We start from the raw sequence: 23,704 nt of genomic DNA on the forward strand, positions 1-23,704 counted from the left end.
TACAGTTTAATTACTGATGTTTTAATGTAACAATGCAAAGCTTATAATGCTAAGATGCATTGAATCAGCGTAGAAAACCCCCAGTCCAGACCACCTTAAACGTATTTTATTGTGATAAAGAGAATAAATAATAACTATAATAAATAAAAGGTCTGAGCCTGTATTCAAACCATTACGAGGATTTCCATCTCCAGGGTTGGGTGTGGATGTGTGAAGAGAACCGGATAAAGCATTGAAGATGGGGCCCTGTCCATTCCCAGGAAAGTCCCTGTCTCTTGATGATAATCTTTTTTATTTTTTGTTTTTTAATCAACTTTTAAATACATTTTATACATGACTCGAGCATATTTAGAAATTAAATCAGGTAACAAAAAAAAACCCTACAAAAAATAGAACACTGCAGACGAGACACAAGTGAAACAAAAAAAGACAAAAACCATGCAGGACAAACTATATACAACCACATAAATATTTACATAGGTAAAGTATCAGGCAAAAATATTTTGTTTCTCAAATGTCTACATTGTTTTCTCAGCTTTTCCATCTTTCAGTCCATGTAATGTTTGGAAATAGTGTCCTATTTATATTTTCTACTTTTTGTGTTTTTCGTTTTTTTGGGGGACCATTTGCATTTATGAATGAAGTATTTTCTACACACGTGGTTAGCACTGTTGCCTCACAGCAAGAGGGTCACTGGTTCGATCCCGGGCTGGAACGGAGTTACGGGTCGAGGACAAGTGGTTATGGAAACTGAATGAATGAATAAAAAATCCGACCATCAATTCCATTTTTATTATAGGCTATAAAAGTGTGATAGGCCTGTCTATTTTTCTAATTTTTATAATTGATTTAAAAAAAATTATAAAAAAAAAAGAAAGCTTTTATCCAAAATAATTTAACACAAAATGATGTAGTTTACTCAGTGTTCCACAGGGGAGAGAGTTGTGGATGGAGCTCACATGAATGGACGGACACAAACAAAGCCCTCTCCACGATAACAGCCAATAAAAACACGCCGCCGCATGCCTGACCAATCAAAAAGAAGAAGCTGGCGACAACATGGTTTCACTACCAGCCAATCGGAGGAGGCGGAGATATGACGTAGTGCTGTCAGCTGTTCCTGTTTTGTTTCTGTTTTCCCATTTTTTCCTCCAGAGTCAGGAGAACCGAGCCCAGGAAATATCCGCAGCCGAACCCAGATTCGGTTGATTTCCTGCGGAGGAGGCCGGCAGCTGTGCCCGGAGCGCTCACACTCATCGGCCAGGACTCACTTCTTCACATTGGAGCCGTCTGCCGCCGACATCGAGCCAAGAGGTGCAGCCGATCCCGGGCCTCCAATCCAGGGCGGAGGGAGGGAAGGAGGGCGCTGTGGATCGGGATGGAGAGCGGAGAGGGAGCCGGTGGGCCTGGCGGGCCGGACGGACCGGAGGGACCGGGGTCCCGGTTTGGCTGCGCCTCTTTCAACCAGGACTCCACGTAAGCAAGCGGCCACAAAATGATGAACTAAACATTCATCCTGCTGAATTTCCCCTGGAATGTGAATCAGGCTCTGCCTTCCAAATATGCATGTTGTCACTGCAAACAGAGCGGTGTGTTTACAGCAGGCTCCTCCCGGTACAGTAGAATATTAAAGGGCTAATACACCAATTTTACATATCTAAACCAGTTTACTAACCATAGGGAGTATCATTCAACCTGTAAAACACACCAGTATGATGTCTTCTGTGGCTCTGGAGAAGCTTTCCAAAGTTTGAAATAATCCTCATCATAGTGATGTCATCAGGTTTATTTTGGCTTGGGCCTGGAGACTACAAACAACAGCCTGAAAACCAAGGAGTGGCTGGGTGATTAGAGAAATGGAGTTGCATTATGGGAAATGCAGGATCCATTATTTTGGGAGCATGAGCTATGTCAAACCAACACATTCTTGTGTGTCAGCTGTTTACGCTCCGGGATGCCGTTACCATTATGTCAATAAATGTACATGGTGGGATGAAGCAGCACGGTCCCTATGTTTACACAACAATGCAGACTTTCACGATGGTTGGGATTAGGCAAAAAAATGTTATAGATGGTTGAGACGCACATGGTGAAGTGGAGAAAAAAATCCACACACATCCACAGCAAACTGCACGCTCCTGTGCGAAAGTCAGTTGTTTGTTGGATCCATCCGCCTCCATAACTGCCCGCCCTTTAAGCAGACTTGCACTACTTATATAATTTGGTTACCTACAGCCTTATTACCTGATACTGTCCTTTTAGTGGTTCATGCACATATGACTGGTTCAGTTTAGCTACATTCTCCGCCCATTGCATGTTGATGCACTCAGTGCCATCAGGTCGTCCGCCAGCGTTGCCTATAGTAACAATGCCACCAGTTCTGTCCGAGTGTGTTCTCATCTGACACTGCCCAGCCGTGTTCTGGTAGGACATGGAAGGTGGTTTATGGTGTCATGCTTGTACGCCGAAACCACTGACAGAGAGGCGCTATTTGATGACTTCGGCGTGAGAACAGTCTGATTATACTTGCCTTTGACTCCGCCCATGAATCTGGATTGGGGTTGATTGATTCTGAAGATAAAAACAGAGTTTAACAATTCTGTCTGATATCAGCTAACTGATATACCTTTGTTCCACCAAAATAAGCACCTGTGTGGGTTTTTCAAACACTGCTAGAAATATGGTGCTAAAAATAGGCTTCTACATAAGGTTGTTGAGGATTCAAACTACAAGTCACAATCCCCTACTTAAACAATTGTACAAATATACCATTGCAGACAGTTGCTTTATGCTGCGTAAGCTCCACTCATGGGACATTGACCCTTAGGGCCCGCTTTAACATTACACACACACTCGTATCGCTCTGCACATAAAATGCACTTTTCAAAATAAAGCCAAAAAATACTATACATGAATATGATTTTCTACTCTCATTGAGTTTATTTTTCAATAGCATCAGTCCTAATCATCGATATCAAATATACTACATACTAAGTAGATTTCTTTGAGGATCACAGCCTAGGATATGTCAGTGATTTGCAGCAACATTGATTACGACAGTGCACCTAACAGAAATAGCATGTATTTTCTCCATAAGCCACATATTATAAAAATGACATCATCAGGTGGAAAATAGTCAAAATGACAAAATCCAAGGCAAAAGCCGAGAATGACACAGACAGAAATAATACAATGTATGTTTTTATGCTTTGATGGCTGTGGGATCACAAATTGCAGTTTGAAATGATGCAGTTTTGCACTTAACAGTTTGAATGTAACAATCTCGTTTCCACAGTGTATTTTAAACTCATTGTAGGAGCTGTGCTTGAGATTCCAAGATCAAACAACAATGCACAATCTTGCCAAATTGTAGGCCATATACATGAACACAACCAAAACTATCAAAACATGAAGAATGAAAAACACATAAAATGTGCCAAACACTCCCTAAGACTAAACAGGATGTCCACACAGGCCTGCCTCTGTTCATGTTGTTAAAGTGCTGAGTAATCCAAAGCTAAGAGTAGGATGTCGTGAAACAAAGGGCTGTGTGCATTCCAGTGTCTACTGTCTGCATGGAGATGTATGAACTTGCACTCACCTGAAATTTCATCTCCAGTCCATGTGGCACAAACAGTTTTCAGACAGCAGAAGAACACAGATTCCATTTTTACGTTTTGTCACAAGCACATAATTACTCATTCCTGTCCCAAATATCAATTATCTCTTTACTTTACAAACTCAGGAGAAGATTGGAGGAAGATATGCATATGTCACAATCAGATTGTTGTGCACGTGCAATAAAAATGTGCTGTATGTTCTGTAAAGCTGTGCAGGTTTCGTCCTGCTCAGAAACAGGATGGGGCAGGACAGGAATGTACACATCTCATGGTGGGGAATGAAGGCACAGGTAGCCATTAAGAAAATGACTGGTGCAAAATGAACTGCTTGACCTGATGGATTAAACTGCCTGTCTGGACTTCAGTGTAAAATCATCATTAACTATATAAGGCTAAATACAAGCAGGTAGCAGACAGGAAATGACAAAAGGTGTGTTATCTTGTTTGACGGGACATCAAATGAAGTTATAATGTGTTGTCCTGTGGACTGTGACAACAGGTTAACATTTTAATTCACCAAAGTCACACGATAACACAAAGTAATGAACTGATGGAGACAGTGGTAGACTAGCAGCACCATGTTCAGTGAGCTAAAATACCTGTTTTTGTCAATGGAGTCTGGTTGGTTTGCACATGGATGCATGCTCTACAGACATCTACTGTAATACTCTTTTTTTTTCACCAAAATTATAGTGTGTGTTTTTTAAAACGAGTAAAACTCCTAAAATAGGCTATAAACTGCTTCCCCATTGCCAGCAGAGCAGAGCTATGTACAAGGTGCTGTGTACGTGTTTGTCTTACAAATTCAGTATCACTTTAAACTCGGGGCAGACTAATTTGGAGTGATGTCTTAGTGCTGCTTTGGTTGAGATGGATGGTATTAAGGGGCAGTGCATCATTGCATTTTGCAGGTTAAGAGACTAAAATTAGCATGATCACCCAGGTGTTGTGTTTCCACCAATGCCTATTGGAGCCGAAGGCAGTAAAAACTCGTGTCTACTGCAGTCATTTGACCGGGTAGAGAACTTCTATTGTAACTTTTCCCATTACATTAAAAAGCCAGATGTTAGCTTGTGTTAGCTTCTTTTTGTGCAGTGGAAAAGAGTCATAAGTGTAGGGCTATGGCGACGTGTCGACGTAATCGGTAATGTCGATTATGTGAATACGTTGATTCACATAACGTGCATGGACGTGTCGCACCAAGTGCACGAGAAAAATAAGGGCTCTTGTTGCACCGTTTCACACAGTGCACATCCTGACAGCGTGAGCATCGCCGAATGTGTCGTTTTTTATTTCTGCGCTCATGATATCAAATGAGAGCGTGCACAGTGCCTGCCCGAGCAGCGATTGTCAGGCGCGTATCAGTTGCATTTTTTACACATGACGCATGTGTTTGTCAGCAGGAATAGACAGTAAGAAGTAATGCAGAAAGAATGTACTAGTTATAACTATTTCTGTTAGAGAAAAGTTACAGTGTTATTCAAATTGCACTGATTTTACTGTAAGATATTTTGTTGGACTGCTAGATTTGAGGTTTGTTACTGTAACAAAGAGTAACTGTTTTGTTACTCCTCCTAAAAGTGACTTTAATTTTACATTGTTTTATTTATTTTGCTGATGGATTGCTAAATGTAGATTGCACTGCATTCCTTTTAGTTGAGTGGAACAAGCCTGCATTCATTTTATTTTGGAGAGACTTTATATCAGACTGTAAAACACAGAATACCAGTTAAGACTGGGCTATTGTTGTTGGGGAATAATGCCCTGCTGTGTATAGCCTACTCTGTCATGATTGAAGATGATTGAATAAAATATTGAAATATATATGATACGTTTTAAAAGGTTATTTTCGGTAAATTTGTTGTTACATTAAGCGAGTAATAAAGAAATAAATTATATAAATTTAAAAAATAATTGATATTTTTATTGATTAATCTATCTATTATTTTTTTGATTAATCAATAAAAAATAATTGTTAGGTGCAGCCCTACATAAGTGATAGACTCACTATGGGGCTGGCTGTGGCTCAGAGGTAGAGGGGGTCGTCCTTTAATCCCCAGCTCCTCCAGGCAACATGGCGAAGTATCCTTGGGCAAGATAGTGAACGCCAAATTGTTCCCGATGCTATGCCATTGGAGTGTGAGTGTGTGTGAATGGTTACTTTGTAACAGGTGGCACCTTGTACAGTAGCATTGGCCAACAATGAGATGTATATGTACGAGAATGTGACATGTAGTGTGAATGTGCTTTGAGTGGTCAAGAGACTCGAAAAGTGCTATACAAGTGGAGTCCATTTAGATACCTACCTCATACAACCGACTTCAAATAATTTGAATAATTTCACTTTAAACTCTTCCTGCCTCCTAATTGTCCATTTCTGTAAAACCTGACAAGAGCATTGTTATGCAGGCTGTCTGTGTAAAATTTGAGGTCTTAAGTCCAAACCAAGATAAAGCTGATGATGTCGTTAGGATTATTTTCTCAGACTTGAACTCTTCTGGAGCCACAGAAGACGTTATACAACAGTTGTCACATGCTGAGGTGAGTAAACTGAACTCCATGTGTAAAATAATGTGGAGTGCCCCTTAAACCTAAGCTTCACTTTCTGACTGTCTCAGCAAATTACATGAGTCATGTGTGACTGAAACGTCATACTTAATTAACTTTATAACAACTGAGCTAATGCATCTATGACAGCAGAGCAGAGTCCAGAGCTGTTTGATGAAGTTGAATGCTAGCGAAAAAATAGGTAGTGGACTGAACCACTGTCATGAGTTTTGAGGGTTGTTTGGTTGCAGGATTAACTGTTTGCCTTGTTCCCAGGAGAGCTCTGTTCTTATACATGACAACTTTCACCACTAGAGGGCTCTCTATACTAAACACCAGTAATGACGATGAGAAAGTGAATTCATCCTAAATCTCTTCATGTCAAGTGTATTTCCTGGTTGAGTGCAACAGAATTAGGCAACGATCCATTCTCTCCCTAAAAAAATGTCTCTAAATGGTAGTGAGAGTGAGAGAAATCAGGGCTTTATAGATGTATTACAGTTGTACCAATGGTGGACATCTAGTATGTATTTCACTGATACTAAATTTAAGGCCAGTGGGCCAAATCTGACCCCTGTTAGGGTGGGGGTGGTCCCCCAACCATGTTTTAATTCATAATGAAAATAGAGTGATTCCCACTGGAAAGTTTGTATACATGTTGCCAGAGTGCATAAAACAGCATCAAAATAGAGCTTGTTGATAAGAAAACAGGTGTGGCGGAGCCCCCACCCCTGATAGAGTTCCTAGCCAAGCCCCTAATGTCCTAAAATTCTGGCAATGTCCTGAATCCTTGAAACATCCTGAAATCCTAGAAACATCCTGATATTATCGAAACATCCACAATACCTAGAAACACCCTAAAATCCCAGAAATGTCCTGAAATCCAAAAAATGTTCTAAAATCCTAGAAACATGTATGGGGCTGCTGCCACTGGCCCCTGGCATTTTGCAAAAGTGGCCCCTCAGCAAAGCAAGCTGAGTACCCCTGATGTGCATGTTTGTGTGTGTGTGTGTGTGTGTGTGTGTGTGTGTTTTGCAGGTCACTGGCTGTGGGAACAAAGACTGGCTACAAGCTGTTTTCTCTGACTATGGTGGAAAAACTGGACTGCATCAATGAGAGTGGTGAGTATGGAGCTCTGACTGCACTCTGCAGCAGTGTGCAGTGAACATCCATCCACATTTAGCTGCAAATTACATTTCAGTGTAAAGTTCTCAACACATGCTTTTGATTTCTCTCGAACACAGACTTAGTGAAAGACTGCCAAATGCTGGTCACATTTATCCATCTTGCATAACCTATTTATTGTTTACACTCTTATTGAGCTCCTAATCTGTGTCCATTAAACACACATTCTTGTTAATCTCTCTTGCCACAAGTTCACCACTCAGCAGTTTATTCCCTCTCGACTGCAACCTTGTAACACAAAGAATATAAATGTTCTCTGTAATAATGCTTACTAGGCTTGGACAGTATTATGTATACCAAGGTATTTAGAAATTGTGAGGGTATTTTAAAAAAAATCCTGTTTCCCCATCTGTCGATATTTATAACAGATGAGGTCCAGTTCTCCATTAACAGTTTGTACTGGGGACTATTTCTTAATGAGCTACATACATAGGAAGAATTGAAGTACTGGATGGCCTGCTGTTTGTCACAGATATTTGACTTCACAGTGGGTCCACGGTCTATTCTGTAGTTGTTGAGATAATTCAGTCTGGACCAGAGTCACAGAGCACACAGCATACACTACTATCAATAGAGCCATGCCTGAAGTATGGTTGTACATACATGAACATAATAAAGACCTTATTTAAGGAGGAAGGCAGTGGTAAGACGCAGTGATGCTCCAGAGTTACAAAACGACGACTTAAGTTCTTGAAATACTCTTATCAGTTTCTAACACGTCTTGAGCATATTCTTACAGTCCAGTGAGCTGAAATTCTAATTAGCAGTTTATTTTCAGCTTTGCAAATGTGCTTAACATTTACATTTGGATGTAATCACAGCAACAGTCACCAGTTGAGAGGAGTATGAGCTCATGTAATTATTATGTATGCATGTTTACCCACAGTACTACAGCACGAATAACTGTATGAGGAAGGGAATTCTCTGTATATGTCAACAAAGGCAGTGATTATGTCAGAGAGGAGATCACTGAGAATTCTGCCTCTCAAAATCATAGGGCTCACTGGGTTATTTTTTGGGTTTTACTGGCTGGACGCTCAGACAAGACTGAGCTTGCTGTAATTACACAGTGCTCATGGGTTTGGCAGCAGCCTAACATGGCTGTGAAGAGGAGAGTTTCCCTTAACTGGGTGTGTTTGGGCTGTAGTGTCCAATGTCAGTCCAATGTCAGTCTGTCTGCTTTATGACATATTCTGGTTTATGTCAACCTTATATGCTGGGAAGATTATATTTAGGAGCTTGAGGTTGTTGAGCATTTGTGTCAAGTCAATTTTATTTCTATGGTCCAATATCACAAATCTCAAATTTGCCTTAAGGGGCTTTGTGTCAGGGCATGGTTTATTCTTAAAGAGGATAATGAAACAAATCAGGAGGGCTTTCAAGCAAGTGAAGACCAAGAAAGTATCAGGACCAGATGGTATCAGCGGGCAGTTTTTTTTCTGTTGATAAAAGTTGTGCATGATACCTTTAGTACCTTTTGAACATGTAAGAGTACTGTCTACATTGGAAACACCAAACAGATCTAGGGTCTAGGTTCTTTTTCGTAAGTGTTACTTTTGTTCCAAAGGTACTAGACCAAAAGCTTTTGATGGAAATGCCACTTAACTAGCAGCAGTGCTCACAACCATATTCAAGTAGCTCAGTCTGTCATACCCACATACTTTAAGAAGTCCACCATTAGTCCTGTCCCCAAGGAAACAAAACCAACCTGCCTGAAGGACTACCGCCCAGTGGAAGTCACCTCTGCAGTGATTAGGTTCTTGGAATGACTGGTTAAGGATTACATCTGCTCCTCACTAACCAGCACACTGGACCCACTACAATTTACCTACTGTCCCAACTGATCCACAGAAAATACCATAGCTTACACCCTCCACACCACCCTATTTCACCTGGAAGAGAAGGGAGCTATGAGATTGTTCATAGACTACAGACTACAGTTTAATACTGTAGTTCTCACAAGGCTGGTCACAAAGCTCAAGGAGCTGCGATTAAACACAGTGCATCTCAATGTGCATGTGGATCCTTGATTTCCTGACAGGCAGTCCCCTGGTGGTAAGAGTGTGCAGACACACCTCTTCCACCCTCATCCTGAACGCCAGATCACCCCAGAGTTGTGTTCTGAGTCCCCTGCTGTACTCTCTGTACACACACACTGTGAAGCCACTTCAGACTCCAACATCATCATCAAGTTTGCTGCCCGATCGCAGAGAACAAGGAAAAGGCCTCCCTGAAAGAAGTAGAGGACCTGACCTGCTGCTGTCAGGACAACTCCCTACTCCTGAAATAAACTAAGGAGATGGTAGTGGACTTGGAAAGAAATCACAAAGGAACTTCACCCTCCTTAACATCGACAGGTCCTTGGTGGAGAGGGTGGACAGTAAGTACCTTGCTGTATATTGACTCAGTGGTCAAAACAGCAAGGTTGAGACTGTCTCAGAGTCTTGTATAATAAAAATAAAAAATAATGGGACCTCTCAGATACTAAGTAATTTCTACTCCTGCACCAACAAGAGTATCTTATGGGGACCATCACTGCCTGGTACCAAAAGTCACTAAACAGGACTGCAAGGCCCTGCAGATGTGTAATCCTACACTTATACTTATTATTACACTCTTCAAATGCACAAAGTAAAGGAACTTACAAGGTTACATTTAACTTAAATTGTAACTTGAATTATTTTACGGGACAGTTTGATTGATTGCTGGGCTGGTTGATTTGTTGGTTGGTTGGTTGATTGGTTGGTGGTTAACATGAAAGCAGTGTTGTCATCACTGTCTGCCTGTCCTCTCCCTGTTCTCCCCAGCAGAGACTCCAGATGTCTACATCGTGGAGCGTCTGTTCTCCAGCAGTCTGGTAGTGGTTGTAAGCACCACCATGCCGCAGCGCATGAACATCTACCACTTCAAGAAGGGGACAGAGATCTGTAACTACAGCTACCCCAACAACATTCTGGCTGTCAAGCTCAACAGACAGGTGGGCTATCCATTTCACACCCACAGCCCTCACATATCACAGTGTTTCCATAGAATTCATCACACTTATCACAGAAAGCCACAGTGAGGTCAAAAACATTGTGTACCTTCCTATCCTTTTTTGCTCACCTATCTTCAAAACCTGCTCACCACTATTTGCATTCTGGATGGGAGGTGAGCTACAGTACTCATAGAAGTGCAACTCCAAAAAATCATACCTCACTCTATGAACTTCTCTGCAAACCACTGTCCTCTAAGATTACTTGCAACACCTTCTCTGCAAAGGAACTGCAGAGCAATTTAGATATATGTCCCCATAACTTGAATTTACCTTTTTACTATTGGCAAACCTCACAACTGTCAGCAATACAGCACAGGTAGTAATACCTTCAGAAAATTTAAAATTGCACTACTTTTTGCCCCTACACTAGCAGGGAAAATGGCAGTATTCCCAATCTTCTGTGTCATTTCCTTTGGATCTTAGTATGCAGGACATATACAAATGCACAGCTACCAGGCTCAGTACCCAGGATCTTTCGTCCAAAGGGAGAATGTAAAATTTCTGACAGTGAAAAAGACAGAGAAGTAAGTGTTGTCTGTTTTCCCAGAGCTATACAACAAGATAGCAGTGATGTGGAAAAATAAACAAAGCAATGAGAAACACCCCATCATGGGAAGCTCCTTGTTGGATTGTGAGGGGATGGAATCCCACCAGATGGCACATATAGAGCCGCTGATAGTGATCCACCTTCACCCAAATTTAGACTCACTCTCCCCAAAAATGGTTGCTTAGTGCAACTAAATGGATATATTAGCCACTGGAGTGCCTTGGCAATGCTGGTAGATTGTGTTAGTCCCAACTGAAATAACTCAAGACACTGGATGGATTGCAATAAAATATTGTAAATGTAGGATCACCTTAGGATGAGGACATCATCAGGTCAACATGCTGATCTGTTCAATACTTTGGTCTATGGCCAGAAACCTGCAAAACTAACGGCACTCCCATCAGCTGTACCCTGTGTTTAGTGAGTATCAATATGCTGACACGCTAAACTAAGATGGTGAATGTGGTGTATTGATGAGATGATGGCAGAGGCAGATTTCATTTACTTTATTAATGGGATTCACTGATGCCCGCGCTGACTGCATTACATTACAGCGTAATGACCTGGGGTTTGCTGTTTCTTGCAGAGACTTGTGGTATGCCTTGAAGAGTCTGTTTATATCCACAATATCAAAGATATGAAGCTGCTCAAGACTTTGCTCAACACTCCGTCCAACCCCTCAGGTAAGACTGCAAGAAAGTAGTCAACACACACAAACCCACGCTCTGTGGCTCAGTGATAGTTTGGTTAGGTTTGCTACTGAAGAAACTTTCAAAAGAGAATTTCAGTTTATTAAAACTTTGTCTTAGTGTCAATAGTGAAGTGTGAAACACTTGAATGGTACTTCAGTGGTACTTGGTCATATCATCTACCATAATCATACAAATATATACCCCTGAGCCTCTGTCTATACATCATATCTGTGTTCACTCCTATGTCACAGACAGTTTATTCATCCTTTGCTTGTTTTTAATGTTGTGATTGATTCAACAGTCAATGTCGTCCGCTCCTTAAGAAACTAAAGGCTGAGTCCACAATCGACAAGACCCACATTTTTCATGTATTATTCAATAGATGTTGTCATTTATTCGTTTTCCTGTCTCTTGTCTGTAGGTCTCTGTGCTCTTTCTATCAACCATTCCAACTCCTACCTGGCATATCCCGGCAGTGCCACCATAGGAGAGATCATAGTGTACGATGCCAACAATTTGGTAAGAAACATGGCATCAAAGAATACCTCAAATAATATGCTACAGTCCTTGATTAAAACAAGAGAGTCAATGTGTCAATATAACGTAGCTGAAATATGCATTGATTTATCAAGTGTATCATCAGTACCATCAGTTTTTCTTCATTTCTTTTCTCCATGTTCTGTCTCTGTCTTCATGTATGCCAGCTTACGCTTTGAATTAGACATGATTAAAAACATCAGGCAAATTTGGCAAAGAAAAAAATGTGATTGTGTCCTTCATTTTGCCCATGAAAATGTGTGGGAACCCTGAAATTAAGGATTTATTTTGACCAAACCAGAGCTGGTGATTGTTGGAACAGTCCTCCTCTCTCCGCTCTGATACTTGTTTGTCTGACTTTTCTCTCTGGGTGCAACTTCCCTGGCGTTTGCATGACAGCCTAGACTTCAAAATATTTTCATTTTGACCTGAAGCCTGTTTGTCTTGGGAATGGTTCCATTTTGTTTCATGTCTGAGAACTGTAGCTGAGTTTACAGGGTGTCCTAAAATATACAGTATACAGTATCAGTGAGCTGAGAAGACACTTTCAAATTTGGGGTCTCTATGCAACACATCATGTCTCTGATCTGGTGATATGAGCGTGCATGTGTGTGTACATGCGTGTGTGTGTGTGTGAGAGAGAGTGTTTGTGTGTGAATTTAAACTACATATAAATTATGTATTATTATACTATAATACCAAATGATGCCAGCCTGTTCCTTCAAGCAATATTGGACTAGCAGGTCAAATCTTTGCTATTATTTATTTGACAAAATTCCATATTATATGTATATTCCATATTACATTCTGTCTTCATCAGCAACAGTTTGTTTTAGTGTTGGGATAAACATTCATGGAAACAAATGTCCTGCAGCTAGATAGATCTTTATCTGGTCTCAGTGACTTGGGCATTATGTCAGTGTGGAATAACTCTCTTTCTGTCTGTCTCCTGTGTCACCCTCTCTGTGGTTTCAGAACACAGTGACCATGATACCGGCTCATGACAGTCCTCTGGCAGCTCTCACCTTCAACGCCTCGGCCACCAAACTTGCCAGCGCCTCAGAGAGGGTATAAAGCCATGGGCTTTGTGCCTCCATATCTCAATTTTCTTAAACTCTGAACACTTGGCTAACTGTTTTGAAACACCAATTTTCTAAAAATTAAAGCGTTTTCATCTAGCCACTGAAATAAACAGTTTTTTGTTGCATCCATTCAAAATTATATTGATTTCTGAAGTTTTTCCCCACTGGCCTCAAATGACCCATCACCTGAAGTTTCACATGGAAACCAAAGTAAAGATGACACCTCACTGGCTGTCTGTCCTTACAGGGCACCGTCATCCGAGTGTTCTCTGTTCCTGAAGGCCTGCGTCTGTTTGAGTTCCGCCGTGGCATGAAGAGGTCAAAGTTCAAACACATCATATAAGATCTGCCCTGCTGGCATGCACTTATGTCTTCATTGTATGCTGGTGACTGATTGACAGTTATTAAATGGAACATGATCTGTGTTCGCTGAAAAGACTGATGATGTTCGAAGCTTTAGTTAATAGCCTAAAGTGGTCTAAATGAATGATTCACAATGATTGAAGTTTCTGCACTTGTGTTCATGTCTGTCTGCAGGTACGTCAACATAAGCTCTTTATCCTTCAGCCCTGATGGCCAGTTCCTCTGTGCATCCAGCAACACAGAGACCGTGCATATCTTTAAACTAGAACAACTGGGACCAAGGTAAACACACAAGCACACACGCACGCACGCATACACGCACACGCACACACACACACACACACACACACACACACACACACACACACACACACACATATGCACGTACTGTAAACAGAGCAAGTTAGTAAAACACTTTGAAACCCAAGAAGGGCAACTTAATGGCGCCAAAATAAGTAAGAACCTTTTCAGAAAATTGCAAAAAATATAACCTAAAAGTACTACTACTACTACTACTACTACTAATAATAATAATAATGATAAATAATAATAATAAATTTATGAATAAAGTGAAAAACAAACCACAAAATGACGTTATATATATATACATATATACATGATAGATAGATAGATTTTTCCTGTAACATAATTTTACACATTCTAATATTAATTAATTAATAAAATTATAATCATAAATATAGTTTATAGTTTGATAATACATTGGATTTATACAGCGCCTTTCTTGAACTCAAGGCCGCTTTAAAAAAAAAAAAAAAAAAAAAAGAGGGCGAGGGAGGGGGGGGGGGGGGGGGGGGGGGGGGGTACTAGGAATAGGCAGAGGAGAAGAGATGGGTTTTGAGGCGGGACTGAAAGACGGCAAGGGACTCAGAGTCACGGATCTCTTGGGGGAGGGAGTTCCAGAGCCTGGGAGCAGCCCTGGAAAAGGCTCTGTCCCCAAAAGTGCAAAGGATGGATTTACAGATGGAGAGGAGATTTGTGGAGGCAGAGGGACCGTGAGGGTTGGTAAGGGTAAGAGGAGGTCAGTGAGACAAAAGGGGGGGGCAGAAGGTGAAGGGCTTTGAAGGTGAGGAGCAGGATCTTGAAGGTAATCTGGTTTACTGACTCTTTTTCTTTGTTTTCCCCTTTTCTTTAAATAATACTTACTTATTCCCCTCGCCAATTTTCAGGGGTTTTTTTGGTCATCTTACAAATTTTTCGCAATTTGTAGGACTTTTGCCAATTGTGTTTTTTCCCTATGAAAGAAATTTTCTCAGGTTTCAGGGGTTTTAAAACTTGCGAAACACACCTCAACGCAGCACAAGAACACTGATGTAGCAATAACCTGTAGACCTGTGCCCCATTAGGTGCTATATTTAAGAAAACCTAGGATTTATTCCAGCTTGTATTCCTCAAAGTACGACTCAAGTTGTAGGAGGAACCTGCTCTTGTGTTTGTAGTGGAGGGGACGAGGCTAGCACCTGGACAGCCTACGTGGGGAAGGTGTTCTCAGCAGCCAGCAGCTACCTCCCTGCTCAGGTATCCGGGATGATGAGACAGGACCGAGCCTTTGCCACCGTTCACCTTGTGACATCGGGCCAGATGAACGTCTGCACCCTCGCTACGTGAGCTTCTCTGTGTTCTTTAGGAATTAGGGGATGTTCCTGTCCTTTACACTTGATCAATCAGTGTGTGTGTTCTTGTTAGTGTATCCCTAACAGAAGAAGTTGTCTTCATTCTTCATCCAGCTGTGACTAAATAGGGTTGACTGCAAACTGTTTTTTGACAGATGACAGAGTCTAAATGAGTCAGCTGTTCCTCTCATTGTTGTGTTGGATGAAAGTGGATGCCTCTAATTTTTACAAAGCAACTGAAGCAGATACTCAATCTGATATTTCAGGATCCAGAAGCTTCCGCGGCTCCTGGTGGCCACAGCTGACGGCCAGCTGTTCATTTACAACGTGGATCCACTGGATGGAGGCGAATGCATGTTGGCCCACAAACACAGGTGAGGCTACAGCTGACTGCACAGGGCTGGGACAGATGGAAAGAAATGCAGTCAAGATCAAGACAGCACTCCATTTCTAAGTTTTTTATTGCCATGGATGTTTCGGGCCAAACGTGTTTCTTCATTGTGTACATTTGCCAATATCACATAGAAAGCCCACAGGTGGGATTAAGTGTAAGTCAACGCGAGAAAACACATAAAGTGCATCCCAAGAGGGGGAGCCAACATTTTTGAGACACAGAATCACCATAATATGTTTTTAAATCATAAAGAATTAAACAATAAAAATAAATCAGTAAGTAAATAAATACATGCTACTACTTTAACTTATTATAAAAATAATTTTAAAAATCAATCAAAAAATAAATATAAAATATAAAGAAAAGAAGAAGAAAAATATACAATGAATACTTTTGTTTTTGGAAAAAAAAATATCTTATCCTTATTTTAACAGATGTTAAGAAATCAATTTTCATAATTTTACCAAAAGCTGTATATGCACTATAAAAGTTAACTTTACAAGGCATGAGCTGTATCAGTGCCATAAAATTGTATGCTAAGGTTTTTGCATTTCATTTTGAGAAAGTCTTCGGTCTTATATCAGAGCAAACAGCTTGAGCCATTTACAGGTTTTTTAAAATAAATTTCAGTTGAACAAAAATTATTTGTAAGTCGTTTCATAATTTGACTAAAGCCTGCTATACACTGTGTGATTTTGGACTGTCTCAGATTAAAGATGACCATTGTGAGAGAAACGTAGTAATATCTTTGGACGTGGCTCTAGAACAGTGGTCCTACATCGCACAGTGAGAGAGGCGCAAGGATTGTCACGGTTGTGTGATCAAAGACAGCCTGGGATAAAATTCTGAAAGTGTCAGAAATTTGGGATGAGTATCTCACTGGAGGTGGGTTTCCATTAACCCTCAAACTGTGCAAATTGAAATTGTGAATATAAAATACACCTAATGGAAACATATCAAATTTGAAAAAACTCCCATTTATTGCAAAACATTTTTTAGGCTCACATGAGGCGGCATTTCGGGCAGTTCAGAAAAGCCATATTTTGCAAAACTGCAATGGAATACAATACTGTGCAGGCTCACAAAGGGCGTGTCTGTGACAACCAATCACATCTGTTAAAAGCATGTATCATATCTGGCAGCAGGTTAAACTTTCTATCCCTCCCTGGCTTAGAGTTGCTCTAAGACCTTTCCTAAACCACTCCTTAACTGGGACTCCTTGCTAGATTGTCAGGCTAGATTAGGAACTTGCCCCTGGTGTTTTATCTCTTTATCAAGCACTTGTTGGTGGCAACTGCATACTGTGATGTAATAAGAGGATATGGGAAGGTTTTCAAAAACAAAACTTTGCGTCGTTGTTCACAGTGCTAATAAGTCTGAGAGGAAAACAGTCAGAAGTAAAGTTGCTGTACTGCTTTGACTTCTATGTTCTTGCTTCCTTCTTTCTCTTCCTCTCTCAGGCTTTTTGGTATTGTTGATGACCAAGGAGAAGGAACAGAGTCAGAGGTCACAGGGCCAGCACAGGCCTGTCCATCATACGCTGCGACTGCTGCCTTACCAGCCTCTGGTCCTGTCACTGCGACCCTCACTGGTTAGTGGTCGCTACCATTTCTGTGTGTGTGTGTAACAGGAAGGGTTTGGCTTCACTCTCAGTTCAGCACATTTAGGTTGTGGGTTTTCTTAAGAAATTGCTGAAATCACTTCCTCATCTGAGCAAAAGTGTTTAGCCAAGAACCCTTTAGTATTGGATTTTTATTCACACTTTTATGACTATTTATGACTGACTGTCCTTGGGCCCAGGGGCGGCACGGTGGCGCCGTGGTTAGCACTGTTGCCTCACAGGAAGAGAAACCCTGGTTCTGTGCGGAGTTTGCATGTTCTCCCCGTGTCTGCTTGGGCTCTCTCCGGGGTCTCCGGCTTCCTCCCACAGTCTAAAGACATGCAGCTCAGGTTGATTGGTGACTCTAAATTGCCCTTAGCTGTGACTGTGAGCGTGTATGGTTGTCTGTCTATATGTGTCGGTCCTGCGATAGTCTGGTGACCTGTCCAAGGTGTACCCCGCCTTCTGCCCAATGACAGCTGGGATTGGCTCCAGCAACCACGACCCTTACGAGGACAAACGGTTACAGAAAATGACTGACTGACTGACTGTCCTTGGGCCCCTTTCAGATTTGCTCATTATTTTATGTCAACTGTGAAAGCTGAGCAAACTGGTTTGATTTCTTTCAAATACATGGGGAGAAGGCACTGAGCAATGCCAGCAAGAAATTACTAAAAAAATACAGGAAATGTACCAGCGAATTTGTAAAATAAAAAAGCACGGCAAACAAGACTTAAAATATAAAATAATTCTGTAACATAATTTTAACTATGTAGTTATGATGATTATAAATAAAGTTTTCCCCTAGCTTTTTTCTTTTTTTCCCTAAACATTTTCCCCAATTCAACACTTAATTCCCCAGATCAACTTGGTTTGAACCAATCTGACAGCATCCAGTGAAACTGTAAGAGAGAACCACAAAGAGCTAATGTTACATCACTGAGCACCAGATTTTTTTAAAAAATGACATAGAAGAAACATAAATTAAACGTGACACAACCACTCTAAGTCATTTGACATTTGAAGTTGCACAAAGAGTGGTAAGTCAAGCCTGATATCAACACACACCCCTTTTCACTAAAATAAGTGTGTATGTCGTTTTTTTAAACACGAGTAAACTAACTACTAAAAATAGGCTTTAGACTCTCATTGCCAGTTGCCGTGTACACGGCTCTGCAGCAGACAAGCAGGTGGACAGGCAGCCAAGCAGCTGTAAAGCAGTAGACAGCTGCATGGATGGAGGCCTGTGAAAACTTTACAGTGGTTACTTCTCTGTCTCTTACTAATTTAGTCTCTCATTTAAAATTGGTGCAGACTAATTTGGATCGATGTTTGAGTGCTGCTTGGGCAGAGATGGATGTATTTAGTGGGGGTGCTTCATTGCACCTCACCGGTTAAGGGGCTAATATTAGTGTGTTCACCCAGGTGACTGAGTCAATGGACACGGGTGTGAATGCTGATTGTTACGTTTCCTGTTACATAAGAAAGCCAGATGTTGGTGGGTGTTAATAAGCTTTCTGTGCAGTGGAAAATGGGCTATAGTTAGTGAGCTACTTCTTGGCAAACATTACCTTAACAGTTAAGTAACTTTGTTGTTTTAACAAAAAAAATATGAATTTAAAATTGAACAAATTTAAAAAAAATGTGCTCATTTGTTTATAAATTTTAAAAAATTTACAAACTTTTAAAAGCTTTCAGGATTTTTGTAAATTCAGTTATTTCAATGCGGCATTACATTTGGGGAAGTGCACATTTTGTCTTGTTTACAGATTACAATTCAAAGTTTAGGACTTTAGACTCGATTTTGGACTTGCCTGTTTTGACTTGGGACTTGTCTTGGTGTTTTGACTCGAGACCTGTGTGTCTTGACTTACTGACTTACCTGTGATACTTGTGACAGGGAAACAATGACTTGCTATCACTTCTGCTTGTTGCATACTTGGATACTAAGACCATAATGTTGGTGAAACTGAGCAGATCTGAGTCTAAGTTACATGAAGAACTCTCTGTCAGTCTGTGTCAAGCAAAGATCAGGCTGCTCTAATGATATGTCTTCCTCTGTCATCTGTTTCTACCCAGGCTACTCTGAAGATGGCGGTGCAAAGAAAGGCGAAGTTATTCCAGAACATGAGTTTGCTGCTGGACCAGTGTGTCTGGATGATGAGAACGAGTTTCCTCCTGTGAGCATCCAGAAGTGCTAACTGTCAGCTATAGCTACCTCTCCTACAGCAGGTGTACTTTATAGGCTTGCCAAAGCATTCACAGACAAGCAAGATTTTAAGCTAAATGACCCTCTGGCACAGTTCAAAAAAGATGACTATGTCAGTTTCCCCAATATCAACATTGGTTTGACTATCAAATACCAGCAAGATGCTCCTGCAAGTGAGAGCAAAGTCAGAAACAAAGCTATCTTAACATAATGCACATTTGCAATAACTTGTAAACTCCAGGTTATTAGCGTACACTGAGGTAAACTAATGCAGTCCAGTCCAACAGTCCTGCAATACATCTCACCTTTATGAAGGCTATAATGTTCAGTTTTTATTGAAACTGTTTTATAGAGCTTGATTAGTATTGCATTATACTGAAAGGTTTTTGAATATTTAGTCTTTTGTCATTGATTTATTCAGGTGGAAAATATATGAGGGTATTAGCAGTAGTAACAGCACTTGTGAAATTCACCACTTCAAAAGGTAAAAAATGTTCAAAATGAAAAACAAGCTGTTCTACTGTCCTCAGAATAATCACTGACTTTTTCTTGTCCACATTCTATTTTCAGCATTATCTGTTTTCTCATTATGAGTCACTAAAGCCCCTCTCAAACATGTTCCTCTTTATCTTAATCTGAAGACAATTTCACATGTTTTTCTCATGTGTGACTAAGAACCCAGTTCAGTTTTCAATCAAAGTCACAATGACAATCTGGACCAGGTCAGACCTGAAACATTTCTGTAACTGCACACAAGTCTAAACAGAAGCTATCTGATTAACACAAAGACACGCAGCAGCACAAGGTGAAACAGAGAGAGGGAGAATAAATGCTTGTTGGGTTGTAGCAGTACTTTTTCTCTCAGGCCCACTTTATGGATAAATACATGAATATATGGCAAACAGCATGTGAGCAAATAGGAATGATGCACAAACTTATCATTCTATACTTGTGCACCTCTGAACATTACAAAATAGGCAGTGAAAGTTCTGATGAACTGACGAAACAGTCAATCCCATATGGGGATTCATTTGAGAGGAAGAGACAAGTGTGTCTTGCGTTCATGATAATATATCCTCTGACTGCAAATCAAGAATAAGTATCCATCACTGATGCAGCCTGTGGCCTGGTCCACACGTACACAGGTATATTTAAAAACATAGCTTTTTCTTTGCATTTTGGCCTTTTTTCCACATGCAAACTGAATTTTAGGTAATTGAAAATGGATGTTTTGCACAACTCCGTTCAGCCTGAGGATGTTTGAAACTCTGTTTTCAGTGTTGATGTATAAACAGGAAAACAGAGTTTATGACTTGTAAAGTCAGAGTGTGCGTCGTTATCTCCTTTGTCAGGCATCACAATGAAGCAACGTTTTGTGCAATGCCAAATATTTACAAAATACTGCTGACATGCTAAAAAGACTTTTTGCATCTTTACACATTAATGTTCTGTTACTTTGTAACGTGCTGTCGTGCTGGCTATTGAGGCTGGAGGCTTTACGGTTTTGGATTGTCCACACATGCGTCTATCCGTACATCCCATTCTCATGAAGGCCATATCTCAGCAATGCCCTGAAGGAATTTCTTCAAATATGGCACAAACGTCCACTTGGACTGAATGACAAACTGATTAGATTTGGTGGTCATAGGTGAAAAGTTAAGGTCACTCTGGCCTCATCTTTCTCATTCTTGGGAGCACAGTATTTCAAGAACAGCTCCAACAGGTCACTTTGACCTTATATGAGTCTCTCAAGAACACCTTGAGGGAATTTCTCCAAATTTTACAAAAATGCACACTTGGGCTTAACAAGTTCAGTTTTATGGCAGTGCTTGTTTGGACAAGACTTTTTTTTCCTGGGAGAACGAAGTATACAAAGATACCCATGTCAGTGTGAACTAGGCCTTTGAAAGAACTGAAAACTCCTCTGCCTTTGTGTTGTTCTTTCACAGATGAAAAATAGCCCAAGCAGTACGGTCTTTTCATAAAGCCAAAGGGAACATCTGTGTTAAAGTGCCCTGAATGACAAAAGGCAAGCTTCCTATTAAGAACAAACATCTATTATTTATCATTTCATATATAGAATGACTTTATGTCAGCAGAAGTTAACACGTTACAAAACAATGTCCTGTTGATTTTTTTGTATGTGTTGTACCGGAATTTCCCTTCAACCCAGAAAGTGGGACTTGAGCTGCATTTGACAAATCCTGTAGACTAGACTAACGGGTCTGTTCATGTGTTTTGGTAGATTAATTGGTGCCGAGACGGGACTGGAGGTGACCAGGCCAGGCGCTCGTGAACAGTAGAAGGACAGTTGGACAGACAGACAGGCGCTGGCGAGTGGAGGAACAGCAAAAAAAAGAAAGTCTTTCAGGGTGCCAAGTTATTTTTTCCATTAGAGACAAAATAATATTAACATTGAAGATGGCGTGGGAAACAAAACACTGACCAAGATGTCATGTAGTAATTAAAGAAAGACCCTGTGTCTGAAGTCAAAAGATACACTTCTGATTTTGTCGCAGCAACTATATCACCTCAACTTCCTCCCAGCTGACTGCTGAGTTTTTAAACAACTGTGAAGTCAGAGGAAATGTCTCAACTTGTAGATGCTGTTGACTTCTTAAAAAGAAATCAGGGAGTTTGTCTTTTAGGAGTGTTATATGAAAGTATGAGGTGCATGCTGGAGTAGAAACATAACCACAATTTAATAGCTTTTTTTACTTGACAAATATTTTAGTAGGTTGCATTATTGTAGCAACATTTTTATTTTCTCATTAATAATAACTAAGTTCACGTCCATGATAAAGAACTGTTGCCATGTTTATTTTATATTATATTTAACTGCATTGACATGTATTAGATGTTTGTGTGTATGCCTCTCCTGGATACATTTCAGAAGGTGTGTATGTACTGTATTTCTGTTGTGCCTATTATGATTTATAAAAGAGCAAAGTATTTTGCTAATTGCACAAGACCAAAACAAGTGAAAAAAAGAAAGAAATAAATAGAGTGGAGCAAGAATGAACCTATGCAAAGCACATCATTTGTCTTGTTTTATTTTAATGTATGTATTTCATTCTTCGCATGATTTAGAATCTTATTGGTCAGATCTGGATAACTGATGTGCGTCGCCATTTATGGTGATGAGCAAGGTCAGTCACAGGTCAAACATTTCATAACATTTACAGCCACTATTCACAGGTGGTGCTTACAGTACATGTGTCAAGCTATCAGAACTAGTTTGTGATTAATTACATCATAGGATGTTAAAAAAGTCAAATTATTGTGTTAGTTTGACTAAAGGTGGACTCTTGAAAAATATGTAAATATATTATTCTGACTGTAATCGGACTAAATTGAGCTTCTCAAAATCAGACTAAGACACCCAGATAATACGGTTGGAAGTTGAGCTATTCTGTCATGTAAACACCGCAGTCAGACTTTGACTGGACTAGGTGATCTGCATGTGCTCCTAGTCGCTGCTCCAGTCTCCCTCTGTGTTTATGAATAGGGACTGTTCATCACTTGTGAGGGGACATGGGGTGCTGCAAAACGGGTCAGGCATTTTAAAAAAATATAACCACTGAGGAGGGACATTTTTTTTTAAATTGGTGAAGGTGATGGACCTACAACTTGAAAAGGTAGTATTTCATATTTATTTTAAATTTTAAAAAAGTCACAACCCAGTACAGTTCCACAACACAGGCACAGAAGCTTCGTGGTGTCCTCCTGTGGACGCAGCAAAACATAATTTAGCCACCTAAGAATAATTAGTATCATTTTTAGTGTGAATTGTATTTGAATATTGTCTCCTCTTTAGCTTCCACAGCAGCTGATGGAGGCAGCAGTAGAGCAGCAGCTCTGCCGTTCAGTGGAGTAAAATGACTGTTTTTCCTTGCGGAGTCTGGTGTTTTTGATATAACGGCTTCACATACCCTTTGGTAAGGGCCATCTGACAGCAAGGTAAAGATAATACAGGTGTTTATTTCAAGTAGATGAAAGAGGGCGTATCTCCACATGCCGTGGTAGGGTCTGACATACTTCATCAATAAATGGATTCTCCCCTGGTGCTTGTCTACTGGGACAAGGACAGGAGTCCAGCTAATTTGCCTGGTGGAGCTATTACAGTGGCTCCACTAAACTGTGCATGTAAACGTACTGACTTTATAACCTGGTGCAATAGTAGGCCATACTTTGCTCAGCTTTTTATATAGCCCTCAGATAAAGGCTTCTTATCCTTCAACCACTCTGAAGTCCACTTTT

General features: G+C 40.5%; 1 protein-coding gene across 5 annotated transcripts; it reads left to right on the forward strand.

The window, feature by feature from the left end:
- Positions 1 to 1,105: 1,105 nt before the first annotated feature.
- Positions 1,106 to 21,820, forward strand: wipi1 (WD repeat domain, phosphoinositide interacting 1). 5 transcript variants are annotated; one of them, XM_042505534.1, is made up of 14 exons: positions 1,106 to 1,476; positions 7,206 to 7,288; positions 10,160 to 10,329; positions 11,523 to 11,619; positions 12,050 to 12,147; positions 13,141 to 13,233; positions 13,495 to 13,565; positions 13,785 to 13,892; positions 15,068 to 15,232; positions 15,508 to 15,615; positions 17,096 to 17,226; positions 19,315 to 19,415; positions 21,394 to 21,473; positions 21,690 to 21,772. In XM_042505534.1, the coding sequence occupies exons 1-13, from the start codon at positions 1,379 to 1,381 to the stop codon at positions 21,427 to 21,429; spliced, it is 1,359 nt and encodes a 452-aa protein (XP_042361468.1). In that variant the 5' UTR covers positions 1,106 to 1,378; the 3' UTR covers positions 21,430 to 21,473; positions 21,690 to 21,772. The 5 variants fall into 5 exon arrangements, with proteins under 5 accessions (XP_042361468.1, XP_042361466.1, XP_042361467.1 ...); XM_042505532.1 differs by lacking the exon at positions 21,394 to 21,473 and having other exon boundaries at positions 21,690 to 21,820; XM_042505533.1 differs by lacking the exon at positions 21,394 to 21,473 and having other exon boundaries at positions 10,163 to 10,329; positions 21,690 to 21,820.
- Positions 21,821 to 23,704: the final 1,884 nt, after the last annotated feature.

The sequence above is a fragment of the Plectropomus leopardus genome, chromosome 17 (genome assembly GCF_008729295.1).
Source record: "Plectropomus leopardus isolate mb chromosome 17, YSFRI_Pleo_2.0, whole genome shotgun sequence".
NCBI classification, from domain to species: Eukaryota; Metazoa; Chordata; class Actinopteri; order Perciformes; family Serranidae; genus Plectropomus; species Plectropomus leopardus.